Here is a 20,795-nt window from a genome sequence, read left to right as displayed (position 1 = left end):
AGTCCGCCTGCCGATGCGGGGGACATGGGTTCGTGCCCCGGTCCGGGAAGATCCCACATGCCGCGGAGCGGCTGGGCCCGTGAGCCATGGCCGCTGAGCCTGCACGTCCGGAGCCTGTGCTCCGCAAACGGGAGAGGCCACAACGGTGAGAGGCCCGCGTACCGCAAAAAAAAAAAAAGAAAATACACTATTGATAAGGAGCCAGAGCAGAGCAGTCATATCCAGATGGACAAAATAGCTTCTCAGGGTTCCTTCCAGCAGCTCAGAACAGCAGGAAAAGCCTATGTGTGTTCCGTGGCCATGGGAGCTGCCAGGCATCAGGCCTGAGAGGGAGCTCACCTTTGCTTTGTGGATCTCTCAGGCGTGTGTGTGTGTGTGTGTGTGTGTGTGTGTGTGTGTGTGTGTGTGTCTTGGTGGGTGGGATAGGCGAATTCCCTCAGGCTGAGCTCTTATAGCACTGAGCTTGCATTCCAGGCGTGGGGCCACCTTGGACTGAAATACATCCTTGAATACTGACTGTGAGAGGGAGAGTTTTTCCCACCTCACGTTCCCCTCCCCGCCCCCTCCTTCCTGATGTCTGCGAGTTGACTGGGGTTTGGGGAATATGGTGCAGTCTGCCTTGACCTTGTCCAGGAATGTCTGGAATGCATGGGGCATATTCAGCTGCCCAGTGTGACTTCTGTGGTCAGCACCCTCAGGCCCAGTAATGCCTCTGATCTTACAAATAGGGAAGTGACTGGGATCCTGGGAACAGTCCCTCCTTCTCTATGGGGGACTTGTAATATTGGAGTCCCAGGGGAATGAAAGGACTTTTGTTGGTCAGGCTCTTGTTGAGAAGAGTTAGGATCTCTTGATTCTTTCTTGAGAAAGGCTTTCTGGCAATTTTCTCTCTGGTTCCCTCCCTGCCCTGGCTCCCTTCTGGGGAGTGGAGATAGTATTTTCCTGATCTTCTGCAGATTTGAGATAAGGTAGGATATCACTCTTCCTTGAAAGTTAGAGTTACCTACTTATGCCTTAACATCACTGCCTTCCGCCCCATCAGCAGTGACACTAGAAAGTCGACTGTGGTCAGATCACAGGAGGTAGTGGGCAAGGAGGAGAGGCAGCTCGGTTTCTCTCTGATTTGCCCATCATTCTTCTCATACCCTAAGCTTTAGCAATACTGGAACTAAAGAGGAATAGGCCAGCCCTTTGTTAGTGTCCACAACCCTTCTGTAGAAGGAAAGGCGGTCTGTGGAAATGTTGTCATGATAGACTTAGCCCCTGAGGGCTGACCAACGACAAAGGGTAGCTTTGGATAGGAGATGAGGAAGTGAGAGGTAGTGCAGATTTAAACTTCTCTGAAGATTTATGCAAAAGAGCAGCCCAGCCTGTGCCCCACTCGTGTCCTGGGATTTCTGCATCTACTGTGGGCTGGGAAGATTGTGCCACTGAGCGCAGGCCACACTGTGAGTCCATCAATGCCCTTTCCCCACATTCTAATCAAAGGGAAAGGGCTTCGGGTGCCCAGACCCCAGATGCCCTAGAGAGAAAGGCAGTTACTACAAGTCAGGGTGGATTGGGGTCATCTGGGACCGTCGCTGGGCAGAGAAGAAGGGAGGAGAGGCCAGGGAATGAACAAGAGCTGAGAGCCTGGGGAGGGGCTGGCGGTGGAGGTAGGAAAGACGAACCAAGGTGCAAGTCTTGCCCACAGGGTGGGGATTGTTCTCCCTCTGTCACGGGGTTTGGGTGGTGGTCGAACTCAAGCAGGCAGGAGAGGGGGTGATTTTGGAGTGAATGGTTGGGAATGGCAGGCTTCCCGGTGCTCCTGCAGGACAGGGCCCCGCAACCTGCCCACCTCCAAGGCCAGGGCTCCAGGCCTGCACCCAAGTGGTGCTGCTTGGCCTGTGCTGGGTGGTGCTTGACCTGGGACTCCATGTCATCCCTGGGGTCTGAGTGATTTGGTATGTGTCCCATCTTCATCACCTCCCTTGGCTGTGTGCATGCTGGTGCTTTGAGCCACACAGACCATGAGAAGAAAATGAAACACACAGGCTTCATTCTCTTTCGTTGCCATGGTCCTGTTCTCTTTCACGGCGACCCGTCTGACCCAGTCCATCCTGCTCGGGGAGGCTTCTGGTCCCTAAGCTCCATCTCTTCTGCGGGCTGCCTGCCTTGCACGTGGGGCCGTGTGTCCAGGCTGGGGACGGCCACGCCCACCAGACTTGGCTGTTTTACATTTCCCCCTTAGCTCCTCCCACGTCGCCCCCGAGCACAGTGGGTGTGACGGGCACGGTGGGCAGTACTGATGCCACTGCCACTGCTGCCACCGCCGAAGCCACAGCAGTCCCCGCCCTCCCAACTGTCGCACCCTCCACCATCGCCACCACCACCGTCGCCACAACTACTACAACCACTGCCGCCGCCGCCACCCCGGAGAGTCCTCCCACCACCACCAGGACTAAGATTCAAGAATCCGGTACTGCCCATCGTCCGTGCTCCCGTCCCTCCACCCACAGGCTTCCCCAGATAGGACGGGGCGGGGGGTCTCAGATGGTGCTGGTCAACACCTCCCTTTGTTTCTGCTTTGAAAGCACAGGAGACTGGATTCTCAGTCTGGTGGCCTAGAGGCACAGAACGCCCACCCCTATGGTGGCCTCCACTGCTCAGAGCCCCTGTCCTAACCTCGGATCCCTGTTCTTTAACAGAGGGCCCCCAGGCTCCAGACTGTAGGGCTGCCTCCAGCCACAGGCTGAGGGATCAGCTTAGGGCTGAGCACTCCAGAAGGGGGAGAGTGGGGAAGGGCCTGACACTGGCCGACCGGCCTGAGAAGGCTTCCTGTCTCCGCCACGATGCCCCAGCCTTGCAGCAGAGGGCTGAGGAGTGGGGAGTGGCCAGCCATGCCAGGCAGCTCTGTCCCCAGAATCCTGCGCCTCCCTTGCACCTCTGCCCGAAAGGCGCACTTACAAACTTTTCTAGTCAGAGCTTGCAGGAAATGGTATTACCAAGGAGTCCTGTAATGGCAGAGAGGGCTCTGCGGCTCTCCCCACTCATATTCCCCACGCCCCCAGATATACACACGGAGGGAAAATCGCAGCCTTTCTAGGGGCCCGTGGTAAGAATCGATCCCAGGGCTGGCCTGCTGAGCCCAGAGAATGTGCTGTTCCTGCATCACGCAGCCAGGCCAGGAAGCTCTGTTCTTCCAGCGTGAGGAGACCCCCTCGGGAATCCAGCAGTACTTCTAAGAACTGACATCAAACACTCTTATTACCACGGAGGGGAGGGCGTCTAGCTTGTGGAGCCCACAGGCCAGCTGTAAAGTCAGCACGATGCGGCTGGCAGGAAGCACCCAGAACCCTCCTCCAGCAGCTGTAGAATTGTAGGCCCCCTCTGTTTCCTGGGCAAGTCCCTTCGCCTTCCGAGGCCTCACTGTCACCCATCCCACCCCTCTTCTCTCAGCACTTGAATGAGGATAGAGACTTAATGCATGTGTGAGTATCTTCTTTAATCCAATTACATGGAGTTATGTGAGCCATAAGGGGAGACACGTGACGCGTAGCTGACATTATGCTCCTCAGACCTTGAAAACACTGATTTGCTTTAAAGCTGCAATAACGAGAATTTAAACAGCATGTTCTGTAGGGAAAAGTTGGCTGAGAGAAACCTGCTAGGCTATGAGAAGCTGCCACTGGCAGTTTGGTGATGGGTGTTCTTTGGGTCCACAGTGAGGCTTCTTTTGCATTCAGGTGGGCCTCCGTGCCCCACTTTAATGCTCCGAGTTCACAGAAGAGATGTACCAAGAATGAAGACAGGGAGTGGGTCTTGCTCCTTCTGGAAGGATTGGCCTCGCTGCCGCAGAGGACTAGCCTATGGACTCTCACATCCCAACTGCTAACTGAGCCTGAGATGCTGCGGGGGCCTGGCCACATTCTGACCTTATCCTTAGAGCTCGGGGGCTCCCCTCAACATCCTCATCTCCCTCAATGCAGCAGAGTGGCTCTGTTGTCCAGGATTTTCAAAATGAAAGTTCATCTTTTTCGTGTCTTACAACTTAGGACAAAATGTTTCCTAAGTTTACTCTTTTGGGTGGTGAAATGGGACTTTTTCTTTGTCCTTAACTTGTCTTTTTCAGATTTCAAGGAATACGCCTTAAGTCTCACATCCCACGAGCTGACAGGACAGTCCATGCTTCCCCTCACTTCTTCCTCTTGTTTTCCTTCTTGGCACCTTTCTTTGAGCTTTTCTGTTCTTTAATGATCGTCATCTTGGTCTCTCTAGATGGCAGTGCCTTCTTCCAGCTCCCACCTCTAAATCATTTTGGTTTCCCATTGCTTGACCTTATCTAATAGTGCCCCAATCTCCATTACCTTTAAGACAGTCAGATTTGGGCCAGGGTTGTATTGGTGGTCAGAGAGTCTAAACCCAAATTCTTTGGCTATTTCCAGGGCCCAGGGCTGAGGAGGAAAAATCTCAAGTCCCCAAATCATAACTGATCATAATTCATTCCCACTAGAGAGAGCCATGAGATTGTAAGGAGCTGGGATTTGGGCTGAGTTAAAGCAGCCAATACAGCGGAAACCTTTGGCAGATCAGTAAAGAAGGCTGACTTCTGCCCTCCGCACGGAGAATGCCTCGTGCCATCAATGGAATCTCTTTCTAAAATGAATCATATTCACCTGGGGCAACTGACAACTGACAAGGTTGTAGTAGAGAAGGTGTTTCTTTGAAGTGGAGACCAGGAGATCTTTTATCACTTCCCCAGCCCTGCAGACTCAGTCACATGTCAAATAGATAATGAATAAATGCATCACCAATGTACTCTATTCATTTATTTTTGACAGGTGAGTCGGTGACAGTGCCCCCTTGCATGCTAATAAAATATAGAGGAGCCACACTTGTAAAGTCTTTGAAATATAAGCCTTCATGCTAGTATTCCACTATTAAATCTTTGCTGGGAAATGGGGTAATCAGACCGCTGGGATGCTTGAAAAATGATTACATTTGAAGATTAGTGCCATTCTCCTGTCCGCAGGCTGTGGTTTCAGACAGGGTGATGGCTTTGATAAAGTATCTCCCAGCTCATAGGAACTAGATAATTAATGTCTTCTGTGTTACATAGAGATCGGGCCTCAAAGATACAGTGCTGAGAAGGCAACAGAGCAGGATTCTTCTGGTATCTGGACCACTGAACGTTGGGTGTCAAGAAGGAGTTATCTTCTCTGGTCCCCTCTAGCCCATGAAAGGGAGAGGAAGGATTCGTACTGTCTCTGCTTGGGGCCCTGGGGTTTTAGGCCCCAAGTCCCCTTAGAGAATCTGAGGCCATTTTTCAATAATTCAGCATCTTATGGACCAAGAATGACCCCCGGGGCTCCTCAGACCAGAGTCACCCTTGTAGGTTGCCATTCTCCACCTCCAGTTTCAGGATCCCATTAAGGCTTTCCCCTGTTTGGTCCTGTCCTTTCTGCAAATCTCATCATGACTCTCGAGTGGCTTTTCAAGATACCTTCTCTCCTTCCTGTAGAATGTCTATAGTTGAGGGGAAAGAGGCTGGCACACCTCTCCCGCCCCATCTGCGTCCTAGCTAATGGGGCTCTTCACTGGCCCCTTTCGCTGCACTGTTCACATCCATGACAAGGGACCTAAAAAGGGAATAAACCCAGGTTAGAGCCTCCAATGGCCTGGATCAAGCCCACTCTTTCATTCCTACTCCCACCTATGTGGACACATAGTTTCCGGCTCTCCCTCACATACGGGTCCTCCTGACTGTACTTGCTCATACCTATAGCCTGGCTACCAAGGCTGCAGCTTGGAGCTCTGTCGGGCCCTGTGCACAGCCACTTCCTCCTCTCCCCTTTCCTAGCTGCGCGCGCGCGTGCGTGTGTGTGTGTGTCTGTGTGTGTGTGTGTGCGTGTGCGTGTGTGTGCGCGCGCGTCTGCAGTGCTGCCTCCCTCCTCACCACTAACTCCTCTTCTAACCCCCCTACCAGCCCCCGATGAGCAATCCATCTGGAACGTCACAGTGCTCCCCAACAGTAAATGGGCCAACATCACCTGGAAGCACAATTTCGGGCCCGGAACTGACTTTGTGGTTGAGTACATCGACAGTAAGCATTCTGTGCGGGTGGTGGAGATGCCATTGAATAAGATCCCATGCGCTCCCCCAGGCTCAGGGAGGCCTTCCAGCCGCTTCATTGTGGCTTAATGAAGTCGACATGTGCTCAGGCGGCGGCGAGGTAGGAAGAGCAGACCCGAGGAGGAGGAAGGGGTTTCTGCGGCCATCAGCGAAGGTCCAGGGGTGCCTGGCGGTGGGGGCGGCCTGGGTGAGGGGCCCTTCGTCCATTTCCTGCCCAGGATGAGGGTTCTGGTGGCCCCCAGATCTCACCTTTGCTTGGATCTCCTTAATTCAGGATCCACATTCTCAGCTGTCTCCCCTAGACAGGCTGGGCCAGTCCAGACTTGGGGTTCAACTGTGCTTTGCTCACAGAGGGACACTAGCTGCTCACAGGTCAGAGACACCGTCCAGGGTCACTCGTCTCAGCTGGTGGCTTGAGCTGAGCTGTTCATTCTTTACTGGATCTTGGGAGCAAGCGTCCAGATTTGTGAGGCTGTGAAGTGTGGTCAGGCTATCTGCCTTCTCTGAGTGAAGGCCCCTGTTCCTGAGGGCTCAGACCCACCATGCTGGCCTATTTGGCTTGTGCTGGAAATCCACCCGAAGCTCTTTGAGGGAGAACAAAGTCAACTCTTAGTTCTCTACAGTTGGAGAGATATTCACATCCACAGAATCCAGAATTCCTAGTTTGGTCCGCACTTTTTCAGACAGCCAGGCACTCGCTTCTCCTGATGTGTGAATTCACCACACAGCGAGAAATGAGAGGGGAAACCAGGAGTGAGAGCTGAGAAGAAGAGGCCGTCTCACCTCCGGTTACCGTGAGGGACGCTGACTGGCTCTCTGACCCTCTCCAGGGTAACGGAGCGCTGGCTGACACCCTGAGAGCTTAAGGAAGCAGGTCATGATGTGCTAAGTGCTTAAGACTGGGGTGAGGACAGAAAACTTTAGGAGAGGGAACAGTGTCCTAGGCTGCAGGGCCATTGTATAGGAGAGTCAGCATGTGAGAAAGCTGGTGGAGCTGCCCAGTGACCTCCAGGTCTGCAAGACAGCCTGGCCCCTTCCCCCACCCTCCATGCTTCTACCTTTGACAGGTGCCCAGGAGCCTAAGCACTGCCTCTCCAGCTCATCGTGCCCAGCCTTAGGCTGACTGAGGTTTCTGTTCCCCAGGCAACCATACGAAAAAAACTGTCCCTGTTAAGGCCCAGGCCCAGCCCATACAGCTGACAGACCTCTATCCCGGTATGACATACACGTTGCGAGTTTATTCCCGGGACAACGAGGGCATCAGCAGTACCGTCATCACCTTTATGACCAGTACAGGTGAGAGGGGATCTGGCCTGGCCGTCCCCTACAAGCATGGGGCATGTTGTTCTCATTGTCAGCTTCCTGCTTGTCTCTTCTCCTCGGAAAGAAGACTCATCCTCCCATTCCTCACCTTGCATGACATGGCTCGGCTCTTCTTTTATGTCAGTCTGCAGCTCCCAGGAAGACAAAACGAGCCAAAAGTGCATGCCAGTAGATAGGAGACCATGCTTCTGACCCTGTGGGGATGAGTGGGATGTCGGGGGAACGGAGGCGTTGTAGAATGAGGGCAGGGGAGACCACCTGGTCTCCACTGTGCTTGAACCACAAGGGCTTGGTGTATATGCAGACATGGTCCCTGTGTGTGGGTCTGGGGGCAGTGTGTCCCGGAGGCACAGGGGCTTGCTTCTCGCACGTGGGGTTAGGTTAGGGGATAGGCCATCCAAGGGTCTTGACCCAAAAATCCTCCCAGGAATCAAACCAAGGATCAGCATGTATGTCACTACCTTGCCACTGTCATCTGTTGTTTAAAAATTCGAAAGTGTGTTACACAAGTTGTTTTGGTTTAATTTTGTCCCAAGTTTGTCGTGGCTTAAAAGTAGTTGACCTTTGGTCGTACCGGGGAGGGGAAGAAGCCTTCTAATCCTAAAAGAGCTCTGGATCTATCAGGGCTGTGGATAGAGAAGCTTCTTCACTTGTACCAACTGGGGCTCAGTAAAAGGTACAAGGTTCGGAAATCTCTCTGTTGATCAGGGTGACTGGCAGTCTGGAGACCGTGAGGACACTTGCTTGTCTGTCTGTGTGTCTCTTTAAAATCAGCCAGGCAAGCTAGCCAAGTGGCCAGTTTGCTAAACCCTGGGGTAAGGATGAGTGTGGGGAAAGAGACTGAGAGAGAAAAGCACCAGTCCCTGCCTCAAGGCACATCCTAATCAGATGCAGGTTACTAGACACAGGATAAAGGGAAAAACACACAATGGTTTATATGAACTTCTGAATGTGGACTTAAGTATGTATTACTCTCCCTGTGCCTGGCTTGGAGGCCGATCTTGGTAGTTTGCATCTTGAGAGTCACTGCCCATGTGTATAAGGGCTTCACTCCACCCCTTCTAGCCTGGTGCCTCCTGGTCTGGGTGTCCCGGCCTCCTCCCTGTGTCTCTGCCTGTCCTGTGCATGCCCATGCCATCAAGACTTGGGGAGTCTGAGAGTCCGGCTGCCAGCTTGAGGCTAACCAGGCCAACTCAGGCAGGATGTCCATGAGCAGCCAGGTCATCCTGGGAGCCAGGCCAGGGGGACTGGACAGTTGACCAAGCAGAGCAGGTGGCCGGATTCTGTCTGACCCAGTCGGGGTCCCAAGCTGTTGCTCACCAGTGCGTGCATTTGATTTTACTCATTACAAATTTGATTCTGCACAGAGGCAGAAAGCAAAGATGAGATTTGAGGATAGCGTTCCATCCTAGGGATTGCAGCAAAAGCCGGCTCAGCCTGCTTTCAGACTTCGACTTCTCCCAGAGCTGAGCCCTGGGACTGTGGGTGAGGGTTGGGGAGAAAGAGCCAGAGCAAAAAGGACCAGCCCCTGCCCTGGGGTATGTCCCAATCTGCTTTGAGATATGAAACATGCAATACAGAAAAATAATAATAATGATTGATAATACACTCCTGAATATTGACTCGGGTATTCATTTCTCTTTTCCTGTGGTTCCTATGGAGAAACTGATCCCATAGCTTGCTTTCAGAGTGATTGAGGCCTTCAGCACTTGCATGTTTTCCCAGTTCCTCCCAGTGCAAGCTGGAGAGGGCAGGTATGACCCTCGCCCTGAGTACATACAGCTCACTTACCTCACTGCAAACCACATAGAGAAGGAAAATATTTCCACTTTCTGAAGTTCATGTGTGTCTGTGAGTGTGTGTTCAGATCCTTTGAAAACACACAAAGGAGTGGCTGGACTCCAGAGTCAAGTTCACACAATCTCCCAGGTCCCTGTGTCTCATCAAAGTAAGTTTATGATCATCTCTGGGCCCAACCACTAGTCATTTAGGCAACCACAGGCCATCACTGTAGTCTATAGACTCAAACATGCTACAGTGGTTCAGGAAGGAAATGGAAGAAAACAACTAGGAATGCTAACAAGCTCCCTGACTCTCACCAGAAAGATCCCACATGGGAAGTTAATCACCTTCTTGAAGCTTTTGAAGCCAAAGAGACCCGAGGGACCACAAACACATAACCCTGGACTCCAGGAGGCCTGCCAGCTCTTACATCCTGGGGCAGGTGGGATGGGGGGCTGACGGGGGCCAGCGAGACAGACAGCAAACTGCCTTAGACCTCAGGGACTCCGGGAGGAGGGACATTAGGGGACCTACTTGTATTTGGCCTCTTTCTGCTGTGTTTGGGAGAAACCCAGGATGGAGCGAGGTGAAGATGGAAAGGTGTAAAATGATGCTTAAGTGAGAGTAGCCAAGCTAAACTGCGTTTGAAGAAAGCCCATCCCTGTCATACTTGTTCATCTGCCCTATTTCTGAAATATAATTTTTCTGCTGACTTTGAGTGACTGGCCTCTCTCCAATGGCCAAACCAGTTTCCTCCTGATTAGAGTTCGGAGTTATGGGAACTGTCTGCCTTGCAGGTGAATTGCCCATTTCTGAGCAGGATTGTAGGGTGTGGTGTGGAAGGCACACAAAATATGGCTTCTAGGCTAGAGTAAGAGCTATGAGGACCTGTGTGTACCCAAGGAACGGGTGCTGTTCTGGCTTCCGTTAGCTACAGCAAAGGTGGTAAGTGTAAATATACCCTGATCTTGGGATGTTGCTATTACTGTGTCCATTAGGAATCTGGAAACATGTTGAATGGATCGATTAAGAGCGGTGTTAGCAGACAAATGTAACTGCCCTGAAGCCTTGCAAAAATGCCTTATTCCTCTCAGAGTCTGTGTGTAGGGTCACATTGTGAGTGAGATCATGTCCTAAATTTCTTTTGGTTCTTGAGAAACTAAGTCATTTTGATGGGGTCTGGTTGAGCCCACCTTACCCCAGATCCCACTGGGTTTTTGGTTTCTTTGTTTTTGTGTATCATTGACACTGATTAGTTTTAGGCGTACAACATAATGATTTGATCTATGTATATACTGCAAAATGATTATCACTATAGGTTTAGTTAACATCTATCACCAAACATAGTTACAGAATCTACTTGGTTTTGAACAGCCTCCTGTGTCCAAACTCCACAGAAATTTCTTTGATCTTTTCAGTGAGGACTGAAGGTAACATTTGAACTTTACATGGTGCTGTCAGGAATGGAAAGCTACATTTAATTTCTAAATTGCCCATATGGCCACTTTCCCTGGAATTGTGACTTTCTCTCCCAAGAGAAAGGAGTCTCGTGGGAGACGGCTATCAGCAAGATGGTGGAGCAAACAGGTCACTGCAGACGTTCAGACCAACTTCTCTGTAAAAGGTGGCGACCACCATCCAAACACAAGTTGAAGTGACTCCTTCATCCCAGTGCCCAGGTGGCACGTGGTCAAGCCAATATCCATGTGACCCTCCAGCTAGTATCAGGAAAAAATGAAAGAGATACCCCAGGTTAGCCATAGTATATTAGGATTAAATTGGTCATTAATAAGTAGTCAATGACTGCTTGTTAGGTGACCAACATCATGCTAAGTACGAGGGGGCCCAAGGAATCCCCTTTTCTCAAGCCTTAATAGTATCATTGGACATCAGAACGCAGGAAACAGAGCAATTAAATGTTACATTGTGCAGAGTAAATAGGGGTGAAGTGGGAGTTCAGAGATTGGTGTGAGCTGGAGGAATGGGAGATTCAGGAAGGAGGGGGTACAATGTGGAAAGGTGGAGGGCAAGAAGGGTGGCAATCCAGACTCTCTGGGGCAGGATGGGAAGGATGCAGGGAGGGGAAGATCAGAGCACCTGGCATGATGGAAGTGTTCTGGGAACATGATAACATGATGTGTCATTGTATCCTTGGGATCTGCTGGACACTGGGGTGAGGGGACTCCTTTAGAATGGGGCAGTGACATGACTATGAGAGACATGTTGGAAGGAGTAAAATGATAGCCCTTAGAGATGAGTCGTGAAGCCACTGGCAGAAGCAGGTGGGCAGGAAGGGGGCAGAGGGACCATCCAAGGAGATGTCAGGAGCAAGCCCTGGGCTTACAGTGTGGAACCGGCTGGAAGGACAATGAGAGGTGAAAAAAGGATCACCAGTTGGAAGGGCAGGACTGGAGGGCAGGTGAGAGTAAGAGTCAAGGGTGTCGAGGTAAGTCTGGGAAAGATGCCCTCAGTGATGGTGGATGAGCACTGAGTACAGAGGGGCTCGAGGTTAGCGTCTTGGCAGAGAAAGGAGTTGGCAGGAACTGGAGATGATGGAAGATTAAAGAGTTTACCTATAAGAGGACAGTGCATGCACTAGAGCCAAAAAGTCTGCCAGGTTCCTCAAGGGTTTTTTGTTTTAAGATACAAGGAGCTTCAACGTGCTTAACAGCAGGAGGGAGGAGATAGCACAGAGGAAGAAATTGAAAATGCTGGAGTTTTCAGAGATCCTTACAGGATTGAGCCACCAAGGAGGTGAGGCATTGGGTCCCTTCAGAGGGGAGAGAGGAGGGCCCTACTGGACACAGAAGGAAGGGACAGTCATGGAGGCTGTGAGATTTCAGTGGTCTCCAGAGTAGAGCAGATGCACTCGACACCGAGACACTGACTCAGAGAGAGGGTCACATGGGGGCAGCGAGAGGGGGAGGGGGAGCAGTTGGGAGGGGCAGTGAGAAAGGAGTGGAAGGGTGGCCAGGCTGCAGAGGAGGTCCGGTTGAAGTATGACTTAGTGAATCTGTGAGGGGCCTGGGTCTTCATCTTCCTCCAGCAAAGCTCAGGGCAAGCACAAAAAGATGCAGTAATTGCCAAGGGGACCCACAGCTGGCGATTGAGTCACGTGCTGGAATGGGTGATGCAAAAGGGAGGGCAGCGTGGAGTTTGAGGGAAGCAGAGACCCCCATCAGGCCAAGAGGATGAGTGGACTGAGCGAAGGGAAGGAAGTCAGGAAGCAGATGTGAATCAAGGGCCTCTGTGTTCCAGGCTGTGTCCCAGCACTGGGGGGAACGACAGTAACCCTCACAGTCCCTCCTTCAAGGAGCTTACTTTCTGGGTGGAGAGATGAGAGTGGAGTGAAGAGCACAGACTCGCGCTGTGACGGCCAGGGGTCACAGCTCAGCTCTACCACTTACCAGCTCTGGGCCCCTCAGCAAATCACTAACCTCAGTGCTTCAGTTTCCCCACCTGTGAAATAGGGGTAATAGTAAAAATCCACCTTATGGGGTTGTTGGGAGGATTAAATTAGATAATCATGGGAAAGCACTTGGAGTCATGCCAGCCCATAGGACTTGCTTATAGGTGTAAACTGTTAGTAGTAGTAAGATAGCAAATGCTATCTTATAAGTGCTAGGAAGAGGATAAATTCTAGCCCTCAGATAGAGAGTGGCTGGGTGGGGGAGAGGGCTTTTGCCTTAGCTGGGAAGTTCCAGGAAGGCCTTTCTGAAGAGATGACCTTTGCTGAGGCAGCCATCTGAAAAGAAGAGCAGCAGATGCAAAGGCCCTGAGGCAGGAGTGGGAGTGGCCAGTGTGGCTGGAGTGTCCAGGGTGGTGGGAGATGGGACTGATGGAGCCCAGCAGATCAGGATAAGGAATGGACGGTTTTTCCTAACAGTAATGAGAAGCATTGGAGGTTGAAGCGAGGAAGTGATCTGATCCTGCATGGGGTTTAGGAAGACCTCTCTGACCCTGTGCAGGAAATGGCCTTTGGAAGCAGGAGTGGAAGCAGGGATGGGACTTGCCCCACAGTGTACCTGGATCAGGGTAGTCACAGCCATGTTCCCATGGAACTCAGCTGCTTTCCATCCTGGGCTGCCTGGGCAGCCAGAGCACAGAGAGCGTGGAAGGTCTTGTGCATCAGTCTTCATTGTTTATTGAGACCCATCTTGGTGCAATGCCCTTGGCTCGATGCTGAGAACACTATAAAGACAGTTTCTCTGCCCAAGAAGAGCAAAGGGTAGACTGCACCCAGATACGTGCCCCACAAAATGGTGTGTGATGCAGACCCTAGAGTACGGCACGGGCCCCGGGTCCATCCTCTGTGCCTGTGCTTTTCCCCCGAGGAGGCCCTGAGCTTCGGCTCTAGCTGCGTGGCTCTCAGCACTCCTGATGTTGTCTGGCTCTCCCAGAGGCCACTCCGCTCGCTCTGCTGGCCCCAGGGTTACCCAGGGTCTGTTCTGCCCCTGTGATCCTTCCTGTCCTCCACGTCGTGGTTTCCATGGAAGGCTGCTGCTTTTGTTCTCCAGTCCATAGAAAGGAAGAGGGCAAGTGACTCCTACCCACCCCACCCCTTCTGATCTCTAACCTTAGCCATTGGTCCTCCAGGACACCATCAGGTCTGCTTCTGGTCTCCAGGCCCGCCCATCTGCCCCTTGCGTCATGAAGGTGTCTGCCCACTTGGAGACAGGTCTCCGCATGTCCAGGCAGGGACAGCGAGGGACCCGCTGTCACAGGGGTCTCCACGTACGGAAGTGGTCTGGAAGCGGCAGCATGGGGTGTGCTGAAGGCACAGTCCTGGCCATAACCTCGCCACCGGCCCATCTGGGCTACCCGCACAGGGACTGTCTTTGCTGTCAGGGAGCCCACAGTGCAGTTGGGGAGACACGAGGAAGCACAGGGCATCCTGGAACTGTACCCCACCTGCAACCCACTGCTGGGAAGCCCGATTGGCTTCAGGGCCGTACTGGTGGGACAGGCCGCTGCTCTGTGCCTGTGCAGGCCTGCAAAGGCGTTCTTCCAGGGGTTTTGCTATGGGACCACTGACCTTGTTTCCTGACGGGTAGCGTGCCAGCTCACCCCTGGCTCATTCGTGGGAAATCATAGTCAATCCCTGGCCTTCCCTCATTCCCCACCAGGCTGTGCCCAGCCATCGGGTTTGCAAGAATGCCATGCCTCATCCTTAGGAAACTTCCCTTCCTAAAGGACCTGTTCAGCTTTCTGCTGCTTATTCTGCTCCCTGTACCCCTTTCCTGTGCCTATTTTCTGACCTTTTGACCTTGACTTTTAAGTTATTTTCTCTTTGTCCCTGTAGTAGGGTAGGGTAGTTTGGGCCAGAGGGCTGCTGGGTGGTACCGTTAGGCTGCAGGAGGAACGTGGACATGAAATAACTGAAGTTCTTCCCTCCCCTCCTCACCTTCTCCCACGTGAATCATTCACCACGTGTTTGCTTCTGGCCCTCCCCCACCAGCCTACACCAACAACCAGGCGGACATCGCCACCCAGGGCTGGTTCATTGGGCTCATGTGCGCCGTCGCCCTCCTGGTGCTGACCCTGCTCATCGTCTGTTTCATCAAGAGGAGTCGAGGCGGCAAGTACCCAGGTAAGATGTGTCAGAGGATTGGGCTTGGGGGACAGGGCCAGTGGGCTTTCTTGCGAGTCACCAGGTCCCCTGCCAGGTCCAGGCGGCTCCACCCTCTCAGTGAGCACAGTCTTTGCCAAGCTTGGACGTACAGTCCTCTTGCCTGTTCTGTGCATCTTAGAGTAGCCAGAAAGCACTTGAGTTAATTAAGTTCGCCTGAGGTGGGGGGATGGAGCAGTCCAGGCAGCCAGCGAGGATATGGAAAGAGCCCTGGCTCCCTTTAAGAATGACCTTCCCTCCCCTTGACTCACCACCCATCTGCTCAGTAATTGGCTTCTTTCAGCCTGAATCTCATTAGGATCCTATGTCCCAGTGAAGTGGGAAGGAGAGATGCATTTTCTGTAACCGTAAGAGAGAGGCCGGAGTGAAGAGAGGTCTGGATGGAAGAAGCACATGCATGAGAGAGGCCGCAGAGCTGGGCTCTCAGCACGGCTGGGTTGAAATCACAGATACACCAACAGAGGGTCAGATGCTCCTATATGAGGAGCTGGCAGAGGCGGAGGGGTGGGTTGCACTGAGAGGGACCCCCAGTCCTTAAATGGCTTTGAGCTTTTCTTGAGTCCCACAGCAGTATTTCTCTTCTGTGGCCTGAAGATCCTCCAGCCCAGACAAACCAAGGTCAAGGACAAGGACCTCTGGCTTTTTTGTTTCTGGAAATATTGACTGTTTTTCAAACAGGGATGAGAAAGCCATCTGTCTGTGATGGAGTGGGTAGGGTGGCAGGAGACAGGATAATGGATGACCCTGAGAGTGAAAATCCAGCTGGACTGCACAATGAAATTGCTCCCTGCCCCCAAAGCCATTGCCAGACACACCCCACGCGCCCCAAGTGCCAGCTTCTGTGCATCTCTGTGAATACATCCTCCTCCACGATCCCCTAAAACTCAACTCAAAGAGAGAGGAGATTCTGTTTTATTTTCTTCCCCTGGCCCGTGTGCCCTCAGACCCTAGGATTTTATTTTATTTTTTTATTTTTTTATTTTTTTGCGGTATGCGGGCCTCTCACTGTTGTGGCCTCCCCCGTTGCGGAGCACAGGCTCCGGACACGCAGGCTCAGCGGCCATGGCTCACGGGCCCAGCCGCTCCGCGGCATATGGGATCCTCCCAGACCGGGGCACGAACCCGTATCCCCTGCATCGGCAGGCGGACTCTCAACCACTTGCGCCACCAGGGAGGCCCAGACCCTAGGATTTTAAAGAGTTACGCCTCTCCTTCAAGTCAGGGAGGGCAGGAAATTATACTTCTTTATTGGTGAATGATGTTTTCTTTCACTTTGTTGTGCTGTGTTGGGGCTGGTTTTCTTCTGTAAGACAGAAAGGCAGAGTTAGGAGAAGGGCAGCCTTTCTGAGCTTACCCTCTGTTCCAGGGGGAACTGATGCACCTGAGAACTGATCAGATAAACTCAGCTTTCCTCTGCCCGTTCCAGAAAGTTCTTCTTACAGCTAATCCCCTTTCCTCCAGCTCCAAGGGAAGCCCCCCATCCATTAGGAAGATGAGTGAACCAGGAGCCTTGAGGCCAGGGCTCCAGTCTCCACCTTAAACTTTGTTTAGTTGCTAATTAGTTATGTGACATCTTCAAGGCCTCAGCTTCCCTCCCCTAAAATAGAGGTGATTATCCTGCCTCGTACCTTAGAAAGAAATGAAGTCACTCACCTCAGTGTCTGCTGTGTGCCAGGCTCTGTGCTGGGTGCTAAGGATACTAGAAGGAGAGGTGACCTCTCCCTCAAGGACAGTGCAGCTGGCATAGTAGGAGGATCACAGCACAAGACAGGGCCTGGGAGGGACGCTGACGCATCACAGAGGAGGTGTGGGAAGAGGGAGTCGCACAAACAAGTGAGGTCACACTTAAGAGAGCACCTTCCATTCCAGAGGTGTGTGTGGCGTGTCCTGTCTGCCCAGGGCGCTCTCTTAGGAGCTTTGAAGAAACACACAGTCCCCACCCTCGAGACAAGAACTGGCATTCTGTTACAGGCAAAATAAATGCACAAATAATTATAACATGGAGCCAGATTAAGAAAGGTGCCGAGGAATTCCCTGGTGGTCCAGTGGTTAGGACTCGGCACTTCCACTGCAGGGGGCATGGTCAGGGAACTAAGATCTAGTATGCCACGTGCCGCAGCCAAAAAAAGAAAAGAAAAAAAGAAAGGTGCCAAGGATTGCATCCATTTGGTGTTTGGAGAAGACCTCATGGAGCGGTGGGGGGGAGCCGGGTTGGGGGGAGATTTCAGTTGTCAGTGAAGATGTAAGAAAAGCCCCAGTGACGGGGAGGAGGAAGCAGAATTCACTTGGCACCCGATCATCTGTGGGAGGCAAGAACAAGGGGGGCATGGATGGGGCCTTGTTAAGAGGGAGAGTCATGGAACCCAGAGGCGGCTTCTTTGGCTGTACTTCGGGGCCCCACAGAGCGGGAGCACGCTCAATCATCACGTCTGTCTTTGCTTCCCTTACTGACCAAGTGCGAGAAAAGAAGGATGTCCCCCTCGGCCCTGAAGACCCCAAAGAAGAGGATGGCTCCTTTGATTACAGGTGCGCGATCTCCTTGACTCCTGTCCACACAGGTGGGTTCTCCTCACCCACCCTGAGGCAGCCCCCTTCCCTCAGAGCTGCTCAGCTGGGCTGAGACGCTACTACACGGATGTCCTCTCCCATCAGGCTGTCACCTCCGCCTCTGTGACAGCACCCGCCACCCCCCCCCCGGGGACGGGGAGCACTGCCCAACACACTACACTCATTCGATGAACAGCATTTCATCCATTCAGCTGCACAACCCAGATTTATTGCATTCTTTGTATGTGTGTTTCCACCTTTGCGCTCTGAAAGCGCACCCAGGCCCCCCTTGCTGTGAAATGAGCTCTGCTCTCAGCTCGCTCTCTGCCTACACCCCACCTTAACTCTGAAGATGACGACCTGGGGAAGTTGTATTGTCTTTAAAACTCAACTAGGTGAGGGATGAAGGGGGTGTGGGGAGGTGTTCTAGGCCTTTTCCTCAGGAACTAGAATGACTTCTCTGGGTGTGGCTTGGAATAGGCCTTGGAGAGGCATTTGGTCCAGAGCCTGTGTCCCAGATGAGAAGACCAAGGCCCAGGCTGGGAAGTGACCTGGAAGATTCCTGTGCTGTCCACTCAGTGAGCTAGTGCAGAACTGGAGAGCCCAGGGGCCCAACGTCCAGCTACCAGCGTCCAGCTACTGCCACTGTCCTATGCCCATGCTCCCTCTCAGATCTGGATGGGCCTTTGTATCTGGCTTAACAAAAGTTGTAATCTGTCCATTTTATTGGCAAGTAGACTTTGAGTAAAGGAATGGTGCAGGGTGAGTCATGGAGGTCTCGTTCCCAGGCCAAGTGCAAAGGGAGGAAATGTTCTGATTGGAGCCCTCCTTCCCCACCCCCACCAGGTCACTCTCTGGGGCCAGGTCACCCCATCCTCCTCTGACTTCTCCTTATCCTGTCTTGGGCCTCCGCCACTCTGCCCATCAGCAGCCTCTCAAACAGGATCAGATCAATGGGCAGCAGAGCCTCTGCCCACACAGGAGCCCGTCTGGCGGCTTATAGACCCTGTCTATCCATCCAATTCATGCATCCCCAGGAGCCTCACAAAGAACAAGCACGAGAGACCCCTCCCCAGGCTGTCCTCAGCACCCTTGGTGGGGCCCAGCTTCCCCACGGGCCAGGAGCTATCCTCTGGCCATCAGTTCCAAAGGCCCTGGGCCTTCTCTCCCCAGGCCCTCAGTGCAGCGTGAGGAAGGGTGAGGACCTCCTCAAATACAGGGCCAGGTAACCTATGAGAAGCCACTTCCGCAGGTACCTCTTCTCCACCAGACACCAAAGCTGTTGGGCGAAAACACCTGCCTCCTCACCACCCCACCCCCCTGACCCACCGACACTGAGGCTGGATACACATATATTGGTGCACGCACGCACGGGCTTCCACACCATGCACACACATGTACACACACACAAGCGCACGCACATACACACCCCTTGGCTTCGGCTCTGTGGAGGCCTGCGGCATCTATCCTAGAGCCCCCACTTGGATGAGTCCAAGAGTCCAAAACTGGGAAAGGGGAGAAATTTAATACATTAGAGGAAAAACCAAGTTTCTGGGCGGGACAGGCTGGGGGTCTGGCTCACCCTGCTCGTCTGGGACCTCGCTGCCCAAGCACGTCTCTGGTGTGTCTCTCTCTGCTTCTCTCTCCCTTGTCTGTCCACTTGGTCCTCAAAGGTCTCCTGGAAGGTAGGCTAACAGGTGACTGGACCAGGGGGCCACAGTCATTGGGTTTCTTTCAGGCTTCCCTTAGGAGAGGTCTGTTCTTTCCAGACCTGGATCCTCTTTCCCACAAGAACCTGACACACTAAGGACCCCTCCCACCCCCACTGGGCCACCCTGTTCAGTGATTGCATTTAGCTTGGGGGCCTGGAATTCCCGAGAACCACATAGACACAATTGTCACTCCCTTGCAGGGGGAGTGGAGGGCCCTGGGGAGAGGGTGCCTGTGAGAAACACTGGCAAGTGGGCTAAGGAGCCTGGTCATTAGAATCTGCTGGTTCTCAAAAGGTGAATTCCACCCCCTGAACAAATACAGCATAACCCCAGACACCCACTTCCCTCACTCAGCTGCCTCTCCCACAGCACTGCCGTCAGAGAACACAGTTAAGCAGGGTAACGGGCCGCATTCACTCAGCTCACGGGGGCAGTGGGCTAATAGCCTTCCATCTCCTGACGCCTAGCTCCTCTGGCTCGCGGCCCTCCCCCCACAGCTGTCTTTGACCAGCGCTGCGGTTAGAAGTGAACTCACTGCCCACTCTAATGGCAACTCAGCCGGTGGTTTGCCACAAGCCCAGGAAGGGCTAAGGGTGGCCTGGGGCAGGGGAGTGGGGGTGGGGGGTGTCTGCTCAGACTGCCTGGCACCGCTGTAGTCCTGCCTGCCGGGACCCAGATGCCCACTGCTGGTCCGGCTGCCGCCTGCCGGGACCTCGTCTCTCCTCTGAAGTGCAGCCAGCAGCACCTGGTCCCCGCCTCTGAGCCTAAAAGAGCCAGGGGAAGGGATGTGGTGCCTGAGCAGATGCCGGCCCACTCGGGGTATCTCACTTCCTGGGGGCACAGCAGGCACCGCAGTGGGTAGATGCCACTTTAACGACCAGCTCTCCTTGCATGAGAGGCGCTTAAGGGCAGGACCTGGGGCCTCAGAGGGGGGCTGAGCTGGATCCTCTGAGTCTTGCTGGTTTTGTCTCAACTTGATGGCCCCTCCTACCTCATTTGCATGCCCCTCCCTCCTCCCTCCATCCCTTGCTAGCCCTGAAACAACAGCATCTGTTTGTGGATAAACCAGAGCTGAGAGGAACACCACCAAGACAAAGAAGGGGAAAGGCAGGGAGAGGTTTGTCCCTTTAAGGTCCAGACCCTTGCTTTGGGTCAAGAGCAGAGTCTTTCCAGAGACAGTCACAGGTCACAGAGAGTCAAAGCTAGTTGAACCCTCTTGATAGAGGGACTAAGGCCCAGTAAGAAGGAAGGGCTTTCCCAAGGCCACAGAACCACACAGGGACACACATGGGACCAGAACTCCACGTCCTGGACTTCCCTTCTTTGACCCTTCCTGTCCCCCTGGTCTACAAGTGGCTGGCTCCGCCTCACCATGGGGTGGCGTCCTCTGCCTGCGTCCACCCCAGAGAGCGACCCAGCCTCCCAGAGAGGACCCCAGACCCGGCGTCCAGGAGTGTGGGTCCATCCCAGCTCTGCACCAGCTTGCCCCTCGCCTGGGAGACGATGCCGTCCTCTCTAGGCCTCAGCTTCCCTTCTGCAGAACTGCCCGGACAGGGAGGGGAGTGAGGGCTGGTCTGGGTCATCCCTGAGGTCCCGTCCTGTCTGAGCTGTGTGGTACGCATGCCTGGCAAGAGGCTGGGGGCCTTCTTCCACCTGGCCTGGGTTTGGGCTGCGCTGGGTGGGCCAGCCCT

At 53.3% G+C, this 20,795-nt stretch overlaps 1 protein-coding gene across 21 annotated transcripts in view; it reads left to right on the top strand.

Moving 5' to 3' along the window:
• NFASC (neurofascin) overlaps nt 1–20,795 on the top strand; it is a 190,226-nt gene that overhangs the window by 163,893 nt on the left and 5,538 nt on the right. For 11 of the 21 annotated variants that reach the window (XM_060091077.1, XM_060091074.1, XM_060091073.1 and 8 more), the window contains 2 exons: nt 14,675–14,806; nt 17,302–17,371. In XM_060091077.1, coding sequence (XP_059947060.1) covers nt 14,675–14,806; nt 17,302–17,371 — 202 coding nt within the window. Of the gene's footprint in view, nt 1–2,230; nt 2,459–5,965; nt 6,083–7,254; nt 7,408–14,674; nt 14,807–17,301; nt 17,372–20,795 lie in introns of all 21 variants that reach the window. The other 10 variants (XM_060091062.1, XM_060091071.1, XM_060091065.1 and 7 more) reach the window with 4 other exon arrangements.

The sequence above is a fragment of the Mesoplodon densirostris genome, chromosome 2 (assembly GCF_025265405.1).
Source record: "Mesoplodon densirostris isolate mMesDen1 chromosome 2, mMesDen1 primary haplotype, whole genome shotgun sequence".
Taxonomy (NCBI): Eukaryota; Metazoa; Chordata; class Mammalia; order Artiodactyla; family Ziphiidae; genus Mesoplodon; species Mesoplodon densirostris.
This window is presented reverse-complemented; position numbering and strand designations above follow the sequence as displayed.